This window comes from Plutella xylostella, chromosome 14, assembly GCF_932276165.1.
Source record: "Plutella xylostella chromosome 14, ilPluXylo3.1, whole genome shotgun sequence".
In the NCBI taxonomy this organism is placed as follows: domain Eukaryota; kingdom Metazoa; phylum Arthropoda; class Insecta; order Lepidoptera; family Plutellidae; genus Plutella; species Plutella xylostella.
Genome location: NC_063994.1, coordinates 300534 through 318697, shown reverse-complemented (window position 1 = coordinate 318697; position 18164 = coordinate 300534). Strand labels below are relative to the sequence as shown.

Sequence of the window (18164 nt, the reverse complement as noted above, 5' to 3'; positions counted from 1 at the left end):
TGTAATGAAAAAGATTTTGTTAAAAGACATTTTGTAAGTTAATTTATAAGAGTACGATTCAGAAAGCCTTTAACGTTAAAGTCTGTCCAAGTAAATAGATTATTAATTGAATATTGATTTGTAACCACATTACCGAGTAATATATCGTACTATGTGGCACTAGCCATGCTTAAGTTCATTTGTAGTATCAGCCATATGGTGGTTGTAATCGTAAGAGTCGTGGTGGCTAGTAGGAATAAGATCTCCGCTCTCAGTCGAGAGGCCACGAGTTCAATCAAATGCATTACAGTCGGTAGGTTGGTATTTCCTTTCGCTATTTCATCTCCTGATACACCGAGCTTTCTCGAAATGGTGGTAGGTTCTATACCTCGAGTAATTTTGCTATTTTATTTTTCAAAAAGAACTTGTTAGCTCAAACTATATTAGGTGAAATGATTTGACTTTGATATTTTTTGCTGTGAACTAGCTGAAGTGGGTAGTGTAATATTGTTGTGTTGTGTTGACATGGGTATCGGCCGGGGGAATGTCGTGTGATATGGGTATGGGTGATGGCGGCGTGGCGGTGACACTTTCATTTTGATACAAAAAACTAATAAAATCGTGTAATAATGCGGGTTATGGGTTATGCCACGAAACGTTGCCTTTTTTATTTAATACGTCAGTGTAATCTTGTAACTAGGTACCTATGTGTAATCGCGACCATGTTATACTTCATGTATCAGTCGAGTTAGTTCTTGCTTGAGATACACATAAGTATTACATAGTTATAGTTATTTAAACGACGAGTTGTATAACCTCCCACCGGCACGATGTTAATTATAATTTAGGTACCTACAATACATAAAACCATTCTTATAACATAAAATTTTACCTACCTTGAGTGGTCCAGGCTGGTACGACGACGAAGTCGAAGGACTCTTGAAATGAAATAAATCTTCCCGATCACTCACACTCACTTCTGTTTCTTCCGTTATACAGGGTGTTCAAGTATACCTTGTAGGGCTGGTAGGGCAGTATAACGCAATATGACTTAAGCTTCTGTAGTTTTCGAGATATTAACACTTCTCTTAATCAATTTTCTGAAAATCGACAGCTCGGATCAGCTTTTTGCGGGCCACCGGTACAAAATTTCATATGTGCGTTAACTATAAACTTTGTTACTCAAAGATTTCGATATTGCAATATGCAATATCTCGAATTCGAATCAAAGTGTTTCCAGTTCGTTGAACAAGGTTCAATCTCATAAAAATTGTAATATACCCCCGAATTTAAGAAAGCGGGAAAACTTACCGAAGCAGGTAGCGACATCTATCTTCGATTCGCGCAAGCTTGTAGAGTTGTAGTTAACAATAGATCCGGGAAGAGATACCTACCAAAGACTACCGTATATTTTGCGAGATGTTCTATTGTACGAGGAAAATCTGGCTTACACTTTATTTTTTTCACAAATCTCACTAGGTAAACGAAAAGAAAACCACCACGAAAACCATTTCAAAAATATCCATTGTAATATAATATTCAGTAGCGTACATTGCACAATTAGCTTATACATCGAATGCATGCGTGATTAACAGCGAACGTATCCACACACGAGACACACAGCTCAGACTAGATTCGACCCTGAGAGGGTCGATTACGGAGTGCAGCACAGTCTGAGGGTGGGGCGGGGTCAGCGGTGGTTGGTGGCGGGGTCGTCGTCTTCCAACAGGTGCCTGAGTCTGCTGCAGTCGGCTAGAGCTGGTCTGGACGCTAGCACTCCCTCCGCTGAAGCTAGTGAGGACGACAGAGGGGAGGAGTGCGGGGAGGTGAGGGGGGCGGGGGCGCCGGCCATCGTCTCCAGCCTCCGCGACTCCATTCGCCTCTGCACGTGCATTAACGCTCTATATTTGTCTTGTAAGGCCGCTAGCCTCGCCGTGTGTTCTTCGGCGGCGTAAGCAATTGTTTTCCTCAGTTCCTGGCAGGTGTTGTCCTTGGCTTGCAGCGCCTGTTCGAGGTCGTGTTGCCTCGCGATGGCTGCCTCGGCGCGGGCGGCGGCTGCCTCGGCCTCGCTCCGCGCCGCGGCTGCCTCGGCCCGCGCCGCGCGCGCCGCCGCCGCTTCTGCCGCTGAGCACGCCGAGTGGGATGTCACTGCCGACTGTGGAAAGAAATGGAAGTTGTGTTTGCGTATTTGTTGAATGTGGTAACTAAAATAATTTGAGGACTGTTAGATACGGGACACAAGTGAAACGCAAGACTGCTTAGATCGCACTGACGTTTATTACCTCCATATGAATGTGTGTGTAGCGCAGTACACATAATACTCACATACCCAACATTCCCTCCACCATAAGCTTGCTTAATCTTTGTCTAAAACCTAAATTACTAATAATCTATTATAGAATGCCAAAGTTCCACGGTAAATCTTTAATGTGCTCGCAATATACATAGGTACATGGGTAGTTAAGTTATAATCTATTCTATTCTAAGGCATATAGGTAAATAAGTAGGTACATGAATTATATATACGAAATTGCTAGTAGGTAAGTACTTAACTGCTATCCTAAAAATACTTTCTATAATCTACTTTGGGTAAGTTTCTTAACGACATAGCGAGACCCGATGCCCGGGAGGATAGTGTGTCGGCGGGTTGAGCCCCGCGGGTCGCGTGCTCGTCGCGGGGCGCGGGCGAGGCGGGCGGCCCGGGCGCGGGCGCCGCCGCGCTGGCCTGCGAGGGCGACGCCGATGACTCGTCGAGCTCGCCGGGGAGGGCTGCAGGCGCCGGCGCTGGTCCAGTCTCCGGGTCGTCAGCAGGTCGCAACTGCGACTGCGTTTCAGTCTCATCCTCATCATCCTCTCCCGCTCTAATGGAGGAGGTTTCTCTTATTGAAGGATAGGCTCCATAATCACCAGGCCTACTAACGTCTTATGTGTTTGAGCATCTGTAGATTTGGTTTTTATGCCTTTTTAATTCAGTACCGGTATCTAGATCTCTTATCAAATAAATGATACTTCCAATTTTCTTTATAATTGAACCACGTTTCCAAACAAATTTATTATTATTTAAGTTCTTTTTATAAATAACCTTAACTCCTGGTACAAAGAGTTTCCTTATGACTCCTCCGCTATACTTATTCTGTGAGCACTGTTTACGAACAACAACATTAGTTAAGTCTGAGGCCGAGGGCGATGACCGCGGCTTTAACAAATCTAGGCGTGTTTTAGGAGGCTTTTTGAACACTAAAGAAGCAGGAGTTTGACCAGTGGTTGAATGGACAGAGTTACGATAATCAAAGAGAAATCTTAACATCTTATTATTCATTTCTTCCGCTGTTTGACCTTCAAGCAATGCGCATTTTAAACCTTTTTTTATAATTTTCACAAAGCTTTCTGCCTGGCCATTGCTTGCGGGATGATAAGCTGGTGACGTTAAGTGATTAATTCCATTTAATTTACAAAATGTTGTAAACCGCTCTGACGTCATGGATGACGCATTATCACTTACCAAAGTGGACGGAATTCCATAGCGTGACATGTACTCGCATAGAATGTTTATGAGATGAATAGAGGAAGTATTGTTTTTCATATCATAACATTCCACCCATTTGGAATGCGCATCCACGATGACTAAGTAAGTTCTATTATTAATTGGGCCGAGGAAATCAAAATGTACTCTTTCGAATGGCTCTTTAGGGTATGGCCACGGAACAATAGGCGCGCGCGGCGGCGAGGGCCGCATACTTTGACAAATTGAACAATTACTTATGCAACCTTCGATAGCCGCGTCCACCCCTGGGAACCAAAATTTTGATCGTGCCAATGCTTTTGATTTCACGATACCTAAGTGTGAGGAATGTAATTCCCTTACTATTATTTCTTGCAAAACCTCGGGAATTACAACTTTATGGCCCCGCATTAAAATATTGTTTTCTACCGAAAGTTGAAAACGACATAAAAAGTAAGGTTTAAGCCCAGGGTTAGTTACTTTCCTAGGCCAACCCTCTTGAGTATATTTAACTACCCTACTTAAGACTTCATCCTTTTTAGTTTCGTTAGCTAACATTTCAGTAGTCACCGGTAAGCTACCATCAACGACAAAATGAACGTACGCGGTAGTTTCCGCTGAGTGCGTGGCCGCGGCGGGCCGGCTCGCGCGACCCGCCGTGTTATCCTCGGAAACCAGTTCTGGTAGCGGGGCGCGTGATAAAAAATCTGCACAATTACTAGCGCTGCGAACATATTCAATTTTATAATTGTATGCTGATAGGAAAATTGCGTACCGCTGTAAGCGGTTTGCTGAAACTTCCGGTACCCCATGGTGGGGTCCGAATATCGAAACCAGTGGCTTATGATCTGTACGCAAGGTGAAAGGCTCTGACCTAGCGTATAGAAACTGGTGGAATTTTCGTACCCCGAATATGATCGCCGTGGCTTCTTTTTGTATTTGGGAGTATTTTTTCTCCGCGGAATTTAAAGTTCTAGAAGCGAATGCAATAGGTCGCTCCACATTGTCTTGTCCGATTTGAGATAAAATAGCCCCCAGCCCTGATGCAGAAGCGTCTACCGTTAAAATTATATGTGCGTTCACATCAAAGTGCGCCAATGTTTTTTTCTGCCGACAGTGCCATTTTTATATCTTTAAATGCCTTTTCATGTTCTGCAGACCATGACCATTTGGCATCCTTTTTCAATAACTCATACAGCGGTGAAAGAACCGATGAAGCCCTCGGAACGAAACTCCTATAATAGTTTATTAAGCCCAAAAATGATTGTAGTTGGGCTACATTTTTAGGTACGGGAGCCTCAACAATGGCCCTTACTTTGTCCGGTGACTTCCTGATACCGTTTTTATCAATTATATACCCCAGATAGGAGATTTCGTCTTTGAAGAACTCACACTTGTCGCGCCGCAGGGTTAACCCCGCGTCCTTAAAACTTTGTAACACGGCCCTAAGTCTTTCCATATGCTCATTTTTATTTTTTCCCGTGATAAGGACATTATCAAGGAATGTTAAAACCCCCTCCATCCCAAGGATACTCTCCATAACTCTCTGAAAAATAGCTGGAGCCGATGACAACCCAAAAACTAACCGCTTATATTTAAACAGCCCTTTATGAGTATTTATACAAGTGACATTTTTGTCATCGTCCAGCTGACACTGATTATAAGCCGATTTCATATCTAACTTCGTAAACTGAGTCCCCCCGTGCAACTTAGAGAAAAGTTCAGAAACCGTCGGCAACGGATATTTTTCGATTTGTAGTAGTTTATTTAATGTTTGTGAGTAATCGGCACACAGGCGCACCGAGCCGTCGCTCTTGAGCACCGGCACGACGGGGGACGCGTACTCCGAGTACTCCACCGGCTCGATGACGTCATTGGCTACTAAATTATCGATTTCTTTGTCTAATTTATTTCTCAAAGCGAATGCGACGGGCCTTGCCTTCATAAAAATTGGCTTCGCGTCCTCTTTAAGATGAAGTTTTATTTTAAATTTATTAAAACAGCCTAATTTATCAGAGAATATTTCAGAAAATTCGGAAAGTAACTCTCGTAACTGCATATCTTTAGATATATCTTGGTCGCAATACTGTATGGGAGATAATTCCAATTCGAACCGAGTTATGAAGTCGCGACCCAGGATGGGCGGGCCCCCCTTCTCAACCACGTGAACGTCGAGATCTATTGTTTTGTTAGAATAAGTGATCGGTAAAGAAATAAATCCTAAACAATTAATTTTAGTCCCCGAATAACTAATTAGTTTTTTATTGCTTTTTTGCAATGGCCAGTCAGAAAAATTTGCATAATAAGTTGCATCTGAAATAGCTGTTACTGAGGAACCACTGTCAATCTCAAACTTTAGCTGTTGATCTCTAATTGTTACTGATTCTAACATGGGAGCGCCATTATGAGAACGAATGTTGAAAAGCTCACCGTCATCGCCCTCGCTCATGTCTCAAAGTCCGACGTAGTTCATCTTTTTACACATTTTACGGAGATGCCCTCTATTGTTACACTTTTTACACTTGTAATTAGCGAACCGGCACTCGCTTGTTTTGTGGTTTTTACGACCACACACTGCACACTTTTCACTAGTCGCTGCTCCTGTAGTAGTGGGCCGCGGTCCCCCGTCCATCTTGAACAGGGGCCCGCAGCCGGACCCCGCTGGTGCGCTCGCCGCCGCTGCCGTGCGCGCACACCGCACGCTCTCCGCCTGGTCCACTGCCTTCGCTAAAGACAGATCGTCGATGTCCATGCCGAAAAGTTTTTCTCGTTCGGGCCCAGCCGACATTCCCATTACAAACTTGTCAAGCAGAGCGTCTTCTAGATGCTTGAAGCTGCAATGGGCGGCGAGTCCCCTCAACCGCACCGCCCACTGCGCATACGACTCCCCTGGCTGCTGCGTGGCCGCGTAGAACTGGCTCCTCACGGCGAACCCGCAGCGCTTCGGTGTGAAGTGAGCGTCGAGTGACTTAAATATATCACCGAAGCCTATTTCTTCCAGAGATTTCGGCAGCACTAGATTGCTTGCTAGTTTAAATGACTCATCAGTGAATGCGCTTAGCAAGATGGCGCGTCTCTTTAGTCCCGCTTTGTCTGAAACGTCGTTGAGGTCATTTGCCAAGAAAAATTGTTGCAACTTGCTCTTGAACGTTACCCAGTCATGTTGTTGGTAGTCAAAGTTATTTATGCTCCCAATAAACGGAGTAAACGCTGCCGACATTTTTGCACACTTTTAATAAAATAATATTTTTAAGAGGGTAGAACACGAATCGTCGCCACTGTTAGATACGGGACACAAGTGAAACGCAAGACTGCTTAGATCGCACTGACGTTTATTACCTCCATATGAATGTGTGTGTAGCGCAGTACACATAATACTCACATACCCAACAAGGACATATCAGATACAGCCATTCGACCCCAAGCTAGGCAGAGCCAGTAACATCTCTACATATGTAGACATAAACATTAAATTTAACACCCAAGACCGCGGGTAGTCAACAATGCTTTTCGAAAACTGTCTACAGTGCTATCTATTGCCACCTTAACTAACATCTGGTGCTAACAGCGCCATCTACAACTGCCTCTCACACCCCTCACCTGTCTCAGCATGGAAAATACTATCAACTGTTAACCCCTCACCCGCCGCAATCTATTAACCCCTCACCTGTCTCAGCATCCGGCGCACGTGTTCAGCTCTGCGCCCAGCCGCCGCCTGCTAACAAGAACACTAAAAACAGTAAACAGCGCCATCTATTGTCACTTCCCTGAACCTTTACCTGTCTCAGCATCTCATCTCTCTCACACAGCACGAGCAGCTTCCACCGCTTATCCACTTACCATTACCACCAACAAAACCGTCCATTCATCTATTAACCCCTCACCTGCCACCTATTAACCCCTCACCTGTCGCAACATCTCATCCCGCTCATGCAGTACAAGCAGCTCCCGCCGCATCCGGCGCACGTGCTCGGCGCGCCGCTCGGCCGCCGCCGCCGCCGCCGCCAGCGCCTCCACGCGCCGCGCCGCCTCCCACGCCGCGCCTCGCAGCGAGCGGAGCTCGGCCGCCTCGGTTAGACGGAGGTCTTCTACCTGGGGGTGGGAAGAAATTAATATGAATAAGACCGCAGTATCAAGATTGTTATTTTCACGTCGCACAAGCTTACAGCGTCGCAAGTGGTTCGAAGAAAAACGCTAGATGACGGTAGTCTGACCTTTTAAATTAACCTACCTCTTTCAGCTTAGCTTCAGCTGGTACTAGTTATTGTTCTGTGGCTACAGTCGTCTTGTCGGCCCGTAAGACTACTGAGCAACTACATATTACTGCCGAGGTTTTTCGCTAGATGGTGTTATTCCTTTTTCAATTAACCTACCTAAGCAACCTACCTACCTAGTTAAGCCGGGCGACGAGCTCGTCTTCTTAGCGCAAGCTTGTAGTTCCGAACGTATCCGCTAGATGGCGCTATTCAGACTTTTTCTAATAACCTCCAGAACTAACCTCCTTCAGCTTGGCCTCAGCATGCTTTTATTGGTCAACTGACGTATTCATGTACTTAGCAAACTAAAAGGTTTTTCGCTAGATGGCGGTATTTATCAATTTGAATATACATACCTCTTTTAGCTTGGCCTCGGCCTGCTCCCGTGCCAGCGTCTCATTAGACAGCTGATGTATTCTAAACTAAAAGGTTTGCAAACTAAAAGGTTTTTCGCTAGATGGCGGTATTTATCAATTTGAATATACATACCTCTTTTAGCTTAGCCTCAGCCTGCTCCCGTGCCAGTGTCTCATTAGCTAACTGTGCCGTCAGCCGGGCCACCAGCTCGTCGTTGGGCGCGGCGGGGGGCGCGGGAGGCGGGCGGGCGCGCGCTCGACACGAGTCTAATTCGCGTTGGAGGCCGCGGACCCGGTCGCGAAGGGCTGAGTTGTTGAGCTCTAGGGCTCGCGCCTGAAAGGGAAAGGGATTCAGAAGTTAAGTTGTAAGGTATAGTACATTGCGTTCTCTAAGAAGGTGGTTTTGACGCGCTGAAAATCTACAAGTGGCAGTGGGCCGGCTAGACCAACAGATAGGGAATAGATGAGGAAGGCCGAAGTCAGAGAGTTGTGGAGCGTTAAGGACGGATTGACACCATAATCCCCAAAAATTGATGTGTTTGGGGTACAGCAGAAGGTATAGAAAACTATTCAGAAACCGACCTCTAACAAACTTTTGTCTGCGGAACGTGTACTTGACAGATCAGGTTTCTCTGCTACTACCATGGAAGTAATAATACAACAGGAATGCGCACTCACCAAAATGATGCAAACAAAAATAGACCTAACGAAGTCACCTTAAGATTTATATTTGAAGTGAAAGAGGCCGCGAGCCGATAGAGAGGGTTACCACAGAGCCCTTCCTCTCTTTCTAACAATTGCCAGGATTTAGTTGTGTAAACTTTAGTAGATTTTGTACGAAGAGAGCTATGCAAAAAAAAATATTAAATTAACTCATAGACTACTGTATATCATATCATTTTCAAAACCAAATTTATAATAAATCACTATAAACATGTAATTTTTATGAAATATTTGGTATTTGTATGAATAATAATTTCATAAAAAATATTGGTAGTTTTTCTAAATACTTTACGACAAGACCGAAGTTGTCAAGATGACGGATGACGTTTATACTGTTGTGAGAGACGTTATGGTTAGGGTGACCATTCATTCGTACTTTTGAATCACTTTCCATTAATTAGGACCTTTTTCATTCAACTTTTTGTTTTATTTTATCCTACCTAAGTATCATTAGGTATTATTGTGGCTGTTATCTTATAAGGCTGGTAAAGAGTTATGAGCTGTTGATTTTTTTGGTGATAGATATGAGTATTATAAGATAATTTATCGAGCTTAAAACCGGCGGAAGCACTTAGGTTGAGATATTTTTTTTGAAATCTTATGATTTTCATCAACTAGACTATGTAAACGGAACACCCACAGAGTAAACACGTTTTAGGTACATAGTTGCGTTTAATGTTAACCTGCATAGAGAAAAGAACACTACGTTTTGACACTTTCTTGTCAACACTACACCCTACTTAATTTTATTTACTTAAAATTTCTGCTTTCCTTCCAATGAAAAAACATAGCAAAGGTGGTTCCAAGTAATTCCCACAAATTTTCATCATTTTAAACCCGATGATAAATCCCGATTCATCGCAAGTGTTTATTATCGTTACAGTCGAACTATAAAGTCCATCTTAGTAAAATTTGGTAAAAAGACAGATTGTTGTTGCTAGTTCAAACCTTGGGAATATCTAATTGATATGGAAAAAAAACATATCAATATTACATTGCAGTTTGCGCTGCAACAACACATCTATACAAATTTTACCTTCACCCCATTTGTTTACTCAATTGTCATATCACCAAAATACATTCGTACCTACATTGCAATCGAATTATTCGAATAATAGGTGACTTTGAGACCATCGACACCTATTCGCGACATGATAGATTAGAAGTGATGTCTCATGAATTACCTAAAATTATGGTCACCAAAAATAGAAAGAGATGGAGGGCTCCGTGCTGACTATCTCTGTCGGCTCGTTTTTCTGGTGCAGTGCGCATTCCTGTTGTATTATTACTTCCATGGCTACTACATATGTTTGTACTGGCTAGTCAATGAATAAACGAATTATAAATACACATACCTGTCGACACCTCCCCAACAGCCGCCTACACCTCTCCGCGTGCGCTTCTCTCCGCCACCTCTCAAACATCAACGCCGCGTGCGTGAGCGCCAGCGCCTCCGCCAGCTCGCCCCCCGCGCCCCCCGCCCCCGCCCCCGGAGCCCCCGAGTAGAGGCGCGCGAGGTAAGCGTCTAATCGGGCCGAGGGGCGGACGCCGTCCGGGGTTATGCCGTTTTCTAGGCGCTGTAGCAGGAGGGGAAGAAAGAAATTAGACAGATGGAAAAGGAATAGATAGTAGTGGTAACAATGCACTTAATAAAAAATTAGTGAACGTTCAGGTTATAAACTAAAACACTGGTGTTCATTTATTTATCTTATCTTACCTTATTTAAAACTTATGATGAGGTCACGGATTTTCCTAGTGGGTGTTTAAAAATATATAATGATTTTGTTAAAATGAAGATGTTTGATCAGTTTGAAGTTGCGTGGCCACAAATAAATGAACTACAAATAACATTCCAGAAAATCTGTTGTTTCTTACTATGCTGTGAACTGGAATAGATTAAAGACAAAGGCCTCAGACACATCCTGAATCAATCTACAGACAGTAAAAATAACACAAAAAACACTAACCTCTTTCGCCTGCTCCTCATTGATCGCCTTGAAGTAGTCCTGTATTATAAACTCGTAGGGCTCCGGGGCGGTCTCCACGGTTTGAACCGCAGCGTCGTGGGCGCGGGCGGGGGGCGCGGGGGGGCAGGAGGCGGGGCGGCGCGGGGGCGGGGCCGGGGCGCGGCGCGGGGGCGGGGGGCGGCGCGCGGGGGCCAGCACCACCGGCATAGATAACTCTGGCCATGCGTCGTCACTGCGAGATGTTAGTTCTAGAACCTCACGGTCTTCAACGTTTAATGGTTCTTCCGGTTCAGCGTTTCTAGGTTCGGGGCGCGCGGCGGCGGCGGGCGGGGCGCCTCCGAAAGGTATAGGCGAGTCCGGGGCCGCCCTAGCCCGTTCTAGCACTACTCGGGCTAATCTCCCCGAATACCCCTCATTAGTGCCTGAAGAAAACTGCAATCCAGGGCCGGGCGAGCTTTCTTTTCTGAGCGGAGACGGCGGCTGGGACAGCCTTCCCAACGCTCTGGCTGCCCCAGACTCTGCCGGGAAGGTGAAATGAGCCCTGGATTCCTTAGCCGGAGTGTTCTCTGGAGTGGCTTCCACCGCTGCTTCGGGGGGTGATCCTCCCTCGCCTGTAGCCTCGGGGGGTAATGGCGTGTGTGGTGCGCTGTCGGCCCCGCAGCGCTCTGTCAGGGGAAACCAGGGGTCTGTCGGGGGGCGCAGGGCGGCTAGGGCGCGGGACGCGGTGACGGCAGCGCCGGGGGGCGCGGGGGACGGGGGGAGGGGCGCAGGCGGCACGGGCGCCGGGGACTCCTCGTTGCGCGGGGACTCTAGCTCGTATCTGGATGGAAAGAAAGTTTGGTTAGGGTATGTTAAAATTATTTTCAAATTTTATCGATACCGACTAGTAGACTCACCGCCTAGTGGACTCACCGCCCAGTAGACTCACCACCCAGTAGACCCACAGCCCATTAGTCTTACCGCCTAGTGTCTAACTCACCAACCACTAGACCCAATGCCCAGTACTCACCGCCTGCCATCCCCAACAGCTCTTGGCGACACATGCAACACCAACAGCGGGTGCAGCCGGGACGCCCGCAGCAGCGGCGGCAACACTCGCTGCAACCGCTCCCGCGCCGGCTGGTCGCGCGCGCTGTACTCTGAGCGGAGAGCTTCGAGCAGGGTCACGGGTTGGGAGGCGTAGAGCGCGTGGAACAACGCGTGGGCTGCTAGCTGGAAGGGTAATGGTTTTAGGTGTTAGGTGAAAGATATTAAGATTAAGTATACATAACGTAAAATAATAGATTACGGAAAGCTATAGATCGCATCCAGTAACGTGCTTTGGAAGAGGCCTACGTCCAGCAGTGGACTGCTATATAGGCTGATTATGATGATGATACATTAAGTGCATGCATGAGCTGATAAGGGCTTCAAAATGGTCGCGCGCAATATATACTATGCGTCCAGGCATACATTCCGTCGGGATCTCATGGGACGAAGCCAGGGAAAGAGCCCGTGACAGAAACGTCTAGCGAAGAATTGAAAAGCATAGCACAGTGGAGTTAGTGAAGTAATCAGCATGAATATCATAAACCTATAGAAATTCTTTAAAATCTAACCAATATACCTACATTCTATTCTATTCTATTCTCTGTGGGGGTGTAAGTACCTGCACCTGGCTCTCTCGAATGGAACCTTTGTGCATATCGCCAAGGTCTAAACTACCTTCCTAAGCTTGGACCATTTCCCACCACGCTGGTCTAATGCGGGTTGGTGGGTTCACATATCTAGACTGATATGCTAAATCTAGATATGCAGGTTTCCTCACGATGTTTTCCTTCACCGTAAGAGCGATGGTATACATTGTACATAAATTCAAGAACTCATTGGTACATGTCAGCGCCGGGATTCGAACCCGCATCTCTTGATTGAGTAGCGAGCGCTCACCCGAGTGAGCTACCACCGCTCAAACATTATACACAAAATATACCTACATTACTTTACTTAGTTTGTTTCTACTGTTACCTGTAAATGCGGCTCCTGGGCGGCTGCAGCGCGGAGCAGCGCGTCAGCCAGCTCGGGCAGCAGCGGCGCGGCGGCGGCGGGCTCGTGCGCAGCGAGCGCGGCTAGCGCCAGCAGCGCGTGTAGACGGGCTGTCGTGTCGCGCTCCCCCCGGGCTGCGCGGGTTAGGGCCCGCGCTGCCGGGTGCGCTGCTAGTCTGGAGTAGGGGGAGGGGGTTATTAATTGTACTATACAGAGTTTTGTTAGCAAGACTTGAAGAATTGCTGTCTGTTTCACACCTGAGATTTGCAGTATGGAATGCAGCACTGTAGGACTTGAGTTCATGCTTAGGTAGATTTACTCAAGTAGGATACTGGGTATTATACTAGGTAGCTAGTATAAAGAACCAAGGGTATAAATGTATTGTGGCCTTTGAAAGTAGAGGAATATATTCAACAGTAGATCTGAATTGGATGATGATACATCATTACACTAAAACCTTATTTTTATTTTCACTTTATCTTTCTTTGAATATAGTTAGGTCACAAGAGTCACAACTGTGTCATACTCACCCTCACCACCATCTGAATTTTACCTATTCTTTCTGACGTCTACTAGAAAACTATTCTACCCCCTACTAAACCATACACAATAAAATAAACATTCACCTGTGCAGCCACGCCGGCCGTCTAGCCGCGAGCGGCGCCAACGACGCCAGGGCACGATGCCTGTTCTGCCTCTCCGAACACAGCTCTTCATTAATCGCATCGAGCAGTAACTTCGCATGCAGGTCCGGCGCTCTCGCCAGCACGTCCAGGGCGCGGGCGCTGCCGGTGCGCGCGTGGTACTGGAGCAGGCCGCGGGTGAGCCAGGACTCGCGGACGGCACTGTAGAGTGCAGGGAGAGCCCCCGATGCTGCTCCCTCCAGCGCCGCCCACACCGCGCCCGACTCGCATGCTGATTGCATGGCCCGCCCTGGGGGGGAAACAGGGATATGAAGAGCATATTGCTGTCCTTTCACTTCTAAAGAGGCTGCATAGAAAAAGATCGGTCACCACCACTCGCTTCTTGCTTGGTTTGATTGTTTAGTATTTAATGGCAGTAAGATAGTGGACCATAGTCAGTGGTGATAAATTGCAATGATAGATGATGATGCTGTGTAGGGTACAGTGCCCAAGTAAATATATGTATGTATGTGTTACTGTAAAAGCCCGAACAACGGTAAATCCTAGGATTTACCAGTAAATCTTAGGATTTACCAACATGAGTTGGTAAATGTAAGGATTTGTGAAAATGGGTCATTTTTTTCGGGCTTTTACCATTAGAATTTGGTAAATGCTAGGTTTTACCACTGACACCTAGTAAAAGTTGGTTTTGGGAATAAAACAAAGATTAATTATTACCTATTCATTTATTTCAATCAAAAACTTAAATTATTTTCTTTCAGAATTTATATTATTTTTTATGAACAGTCATTTTAAAACCATTAAATCAACATAATTATTTTAACAATGTGTAATAATCATATATTTTTTCATTTTGTAATTATTATCCACCTCTAAATTATTTCCAAAATAGTTAAAATTAAAACTATTAAAATGTCTTCTCAAAAACATAACAGAATCGATATTATATATTTTTTTTGTTAATTATTGGCATTTATTAGTAGGTACAGAAATATACTTGTTGAAAACAAATGAGCTTGTAACTTAACAAATAAATTGAGAAAAAAAACAAAAGATATAATTACTAGTGTTGCCACGAATAGTGAATTGGCCGAATACCGAATACCGAATATTCGGCGACGCTGCCGGCGCGAATATTCGGCGCTACAACCTGTTTTTTTGTTCCTGGAACTGCTTTGAAGAAGTCGCTACAGATTATATGAGAAATGCTAATTATTAGGAGGCAGAATGCTGTGGCAAACGAGTTGAATTTTTATTTGATAATAGTTCGCCTAGATCGGATGTCCGATCCTTACAAGTGGTGGTCAGCAAACAAAAAACAATACCCGAACCTTTTGAAATTTGCAATAACTTATCTTTCTTCACCTAGAAGTAGCGTTTATAGTAAGAGGTTATTTTCTGAGGATGGTTACAATGAAAAGCGCAATCGTGGGCTATCAAATGCTGAAATGCTCGTTTTTATCCAGCACAACTTACTACTGATTAATTTTAAGTACTAAAATGTTGTGATTTGGTAATAAATACACAATTTTGATTAAAATAAAAAGTCATTTTTTACATGATTTACTATTCGGTATTCGGCCCGAATAGTACGCACTATTCGGCCGAATACCGAATACTGAAAAAACTGGCCGAATAGGCCGAATACCGAATAGTTGCCGAATATTCGTGGCATCTCTAATAATTACCTACCTATTATTAAAGATAGGTAGCTAGGTTAAAAAAAATTACTTGTTACAACACGGAGTGCTGTTATGGCATTTTGAATTACAAAGTAATCCTGATGACTTGCAAGTGCATTTCTTCGACGAGCATTTTTTGAGACAGTTACATTTTTTGAATCTTGGCTCATTACGTCCCCACTGCTGGGGCACGGGTCTCCTTCCAATGAAGGAAGGGTTTCGATCTAGTCCACCACGCTGGCCTAGTGCGGGTTGGTGGACCCCAACACAAGCAAGCTTGTGCTGAGCGAGTTGTCGGGTAAGTGGGCAACCCGACTGTCAGACGTTTTCAAGCCGCCCGAAGGCCTCTGACTAGGCTTAACGACTGCTGCCAAAGCAGCAACCGGGACCCACGGCTTAACGTGCCGTCCGAAGCACGAAAGCATCCAGAAAAGAACCACTTGAAATCGGTCACCCATCCAATGGCTGACCATGCTGGTTGTTGCTAAACCTCAGTGATCAGTTACGATCACTGAAGCCCGCTCGACTACGGACGCTTTGTTCGAGTACGGAGGTTATAAGTTATAACCTGGCTTTTTCAACATTTACCGTGCCTTAATGTAAATCCTAAGATTTACCAAGTGAATAGTGGTAAAAGTGCGAATCGCAAAATCTTTCGGGCTTTTACCATTAAGAGTTAGTAAATCTTAGGTTTTACGCGTAAATCTTAGGATTTACCGTTGTTCGGGCTTTTACAGTAACATATGTACTATGTAGAATTCAAAAGAAATATGAGTAATGATTAAAAAAAAAAAAAACGACTTCAGTGACAAAGTAATCTGAAGAAATATGGCACCAACTTCAAAAAAGAACAGTCCCTGCTTAGGTATATTTGTAGTGTCACATAGAATTGGTGAACCTTAAATTATTTCTTACTTTTTAGTGGCTTTTTGAAGTCGGTTTTTAATTTTTTTTTAAATTATTATTTTATTTCATTCTTTTTAGTTTATTTTCAATCAAAAGTAAGATGCAAATCATACCAATAAGTCCTACTAGTCAATACGAATCATTCAAGCCTAAACACGAGGTAGTTGCTATATACCGTTGAGGAGTTCCCTTGACTGCCTTCCGTTTCCATCATCAGATCAGCTCAAGGTCAACATCATATTTTTTTGTTATAAGAAGTATATTTATGTTTTAAATTTTCAAAATCGGTCCATAAATGGCAGAGTAATCGGTGAACAATTGAACATACATAAAAAAATAAAAACATACAGACAAATTGTAAACCTCCTCCTTTTATCGAAGTCGGTTAAAAAGAGAAATATCTTTCAAGATAGGTTTAGATGTCTTTCGATTATAATGAAGGGTGAATAAAAGTATTTAATGCATTTATCCATGCAATTAAATCAGTACATTAATGAACTTATTTATTTCATGAATATCTTGTGAATAACTATAGGTACTTTTATGGGACACTTAAAGCCTTCTATTCATAGTACAAATTTGTTTATAAACATGTTTGTATAAATAGGAGACCGAGTTGTTGAGCACACAATTGTGTTCTTGGATTGATCACTCCATGTGTCTATTAACAAAAGATGTGAGTGGATGTAAGTATTTTTAACAGTTGAATGTGGGTGCTGTAACCTATTACAATTTTATAATATTAGAAGACTACAAAACTACTGTTGCCATCAACTTAATGCAATGAACAACAAATGAGGGTTAACACTGTTGACTACATCAGGCATTCATAGGTATATAGTAAGTGATTGTTTTTAGGTGTGTCTGATGAAATTTAGACAAGTTTAAGAAAGTATATAAATCATTAAAATCCTACTAACTGTCTTTCTAAGCCACACTACTCATGTTGAAACATCAAAACATTTAACCAAAAGAAAAGGAATTTGGACTCAACTACAAAAAACAATAAGTATTAGCCAATGAAATTAATTAAGTACCATTATTTACAAATAGTTAGATAGTCTGATCTTAAAATAATTGAGAGTTTTAATAGTAAACTCAAGCCTAGGATTGAAATTCCATTCAAATTAATATTATAGGTATTATTTTGATGAAAATTATAATCCATGTCTAATCTCCAATCAATTATTATCAATCAAACTGCAAAAAATTATAATGATACAATGTAATTAACAATTGCACACTCTTCAACTTGAGACAAACAACTCAATTAAATGACACAAGAGTACATGAACTCAACAGAATCAACCAGCTGTTGGGGTGTATTGTGTGTCTCCAAACCATAAGTAAACTAGAGGCAGGTCCAGGGCTGGCCAGGCGGCTGCCCGCGGCCCCGGCGCTGATGTAAACACGGCGGAGATTAGCTCAGAAATAGCCGATAACTCCACGCACACACCTCGCCGATCCCGACGGAATTACAGAAATAATAATCGAACCAGGGTGCACGATATTCAATATTTAGAAACTCAGTATATACGGTATAAATACCACCTAATGTGTAATCAATCCGGTGTTCTCATGACGGAGCATATTCTCGAGTAGAACGCATGTGAAGTTATCAATATCGGCTTCACGGGACACCCGCCGCAGGTCTCACAAAAATGAATACTTCACGAAAAACATACCTGTATGAATATTGGATGCAGATTGGTCGTTTCAGTCAAAGTGATGCTGCCGGCGGATAGTTAACTATCATCACATGGGTGCAAGTTATCGATTTTTCGTAAAAAATAAGAAAATATGTATCCTTTTGTTCAATTTCGGCCAATTTTACAAAAATCAAGAATCAGCTGCACAAGAGAATCTGTCAAATTGAGTTTTTTTTTACTACCACAGAGTAACTATTTCAAACACAGAGTACTAAACGAGTGCTAAAAATGGAAGAAGTTATTTGACGTTATTATTTTGAGCAAGTAACGCGGTGATTTGTAAAAGTTTTTTTAATGCTCGGCTTGTTTGAATGTCTAAAGCTGTAGCCAAAAGCTCAAGCATATTTTAATTGTACTAATGCAACTCAGAATTACTTTTTCATAGGAAATAGATTTTATTTATAATCTCATTTGCTCG

At 43.6% G+C, this 18164-nt stretch overlaps 1 protein-coding gene across 1 annotated transcript; it reads right to left on the bottom strand.

Moving 5' to 3' along the window:
- Positions 1 to 1484: 1484 nt before the first annotated feature.
- LOC105388230 (hamartin) lies at positions 1485 to 17922 on the bottom strand. Its single transcript, XM_048625516.1, has 9 exons — positions 17723 to 17922; positions 13432 to 13738; positions 12788 to 12980; positions 11793 to 11995; positions 10784 to 11603; positions 10172 to 10393; positions 8227 to 8427; positions 7388 to 7573; positions 1485 to 2134 (listed from the first exon to the last, which is right to left on the bottom strand). Exons 2-9 carry the CDS (start codon positions 13728 to 13730, stop codon positions 1670 to 1672), a joined length of 2589 nt encoding a protein of 862 aa, XP_048481473.1. The 5' UTR covers positions 13731 to 13738; positions 17723 to 17922; the 3' UTR covers positions 1485 to 1669.
- Positions 17923 to 18164: the final 242 nt, after the last annotated feature.

Excerpts from the sequence above, each read along its gene's own strand:
- LOC105388230 (XM_048625516.1), bottom strand. The coding sequence starts at position 13,730 with ATGCAATCAGCATGCGAGTCGGGCGCGGTGTGGGCGGCGCTGGAGGGA. Across the intron at positions 11,604-11,792 it reads GCTGTTGGGGATGGCAGGCG|ATACGAGCTAGAGTCCCCGC; the intron begins GTGAGTACTGGG and ends CTTTCCATCCAG. Across the intron at positions 8,428-10,171 it reads TGTTGGGGAGGTGTCGACAG|GCGCGAGCCCTAGAGCTCAA; the intron begins GTATGTGTATTT and ends TTTCCCTTTCAG.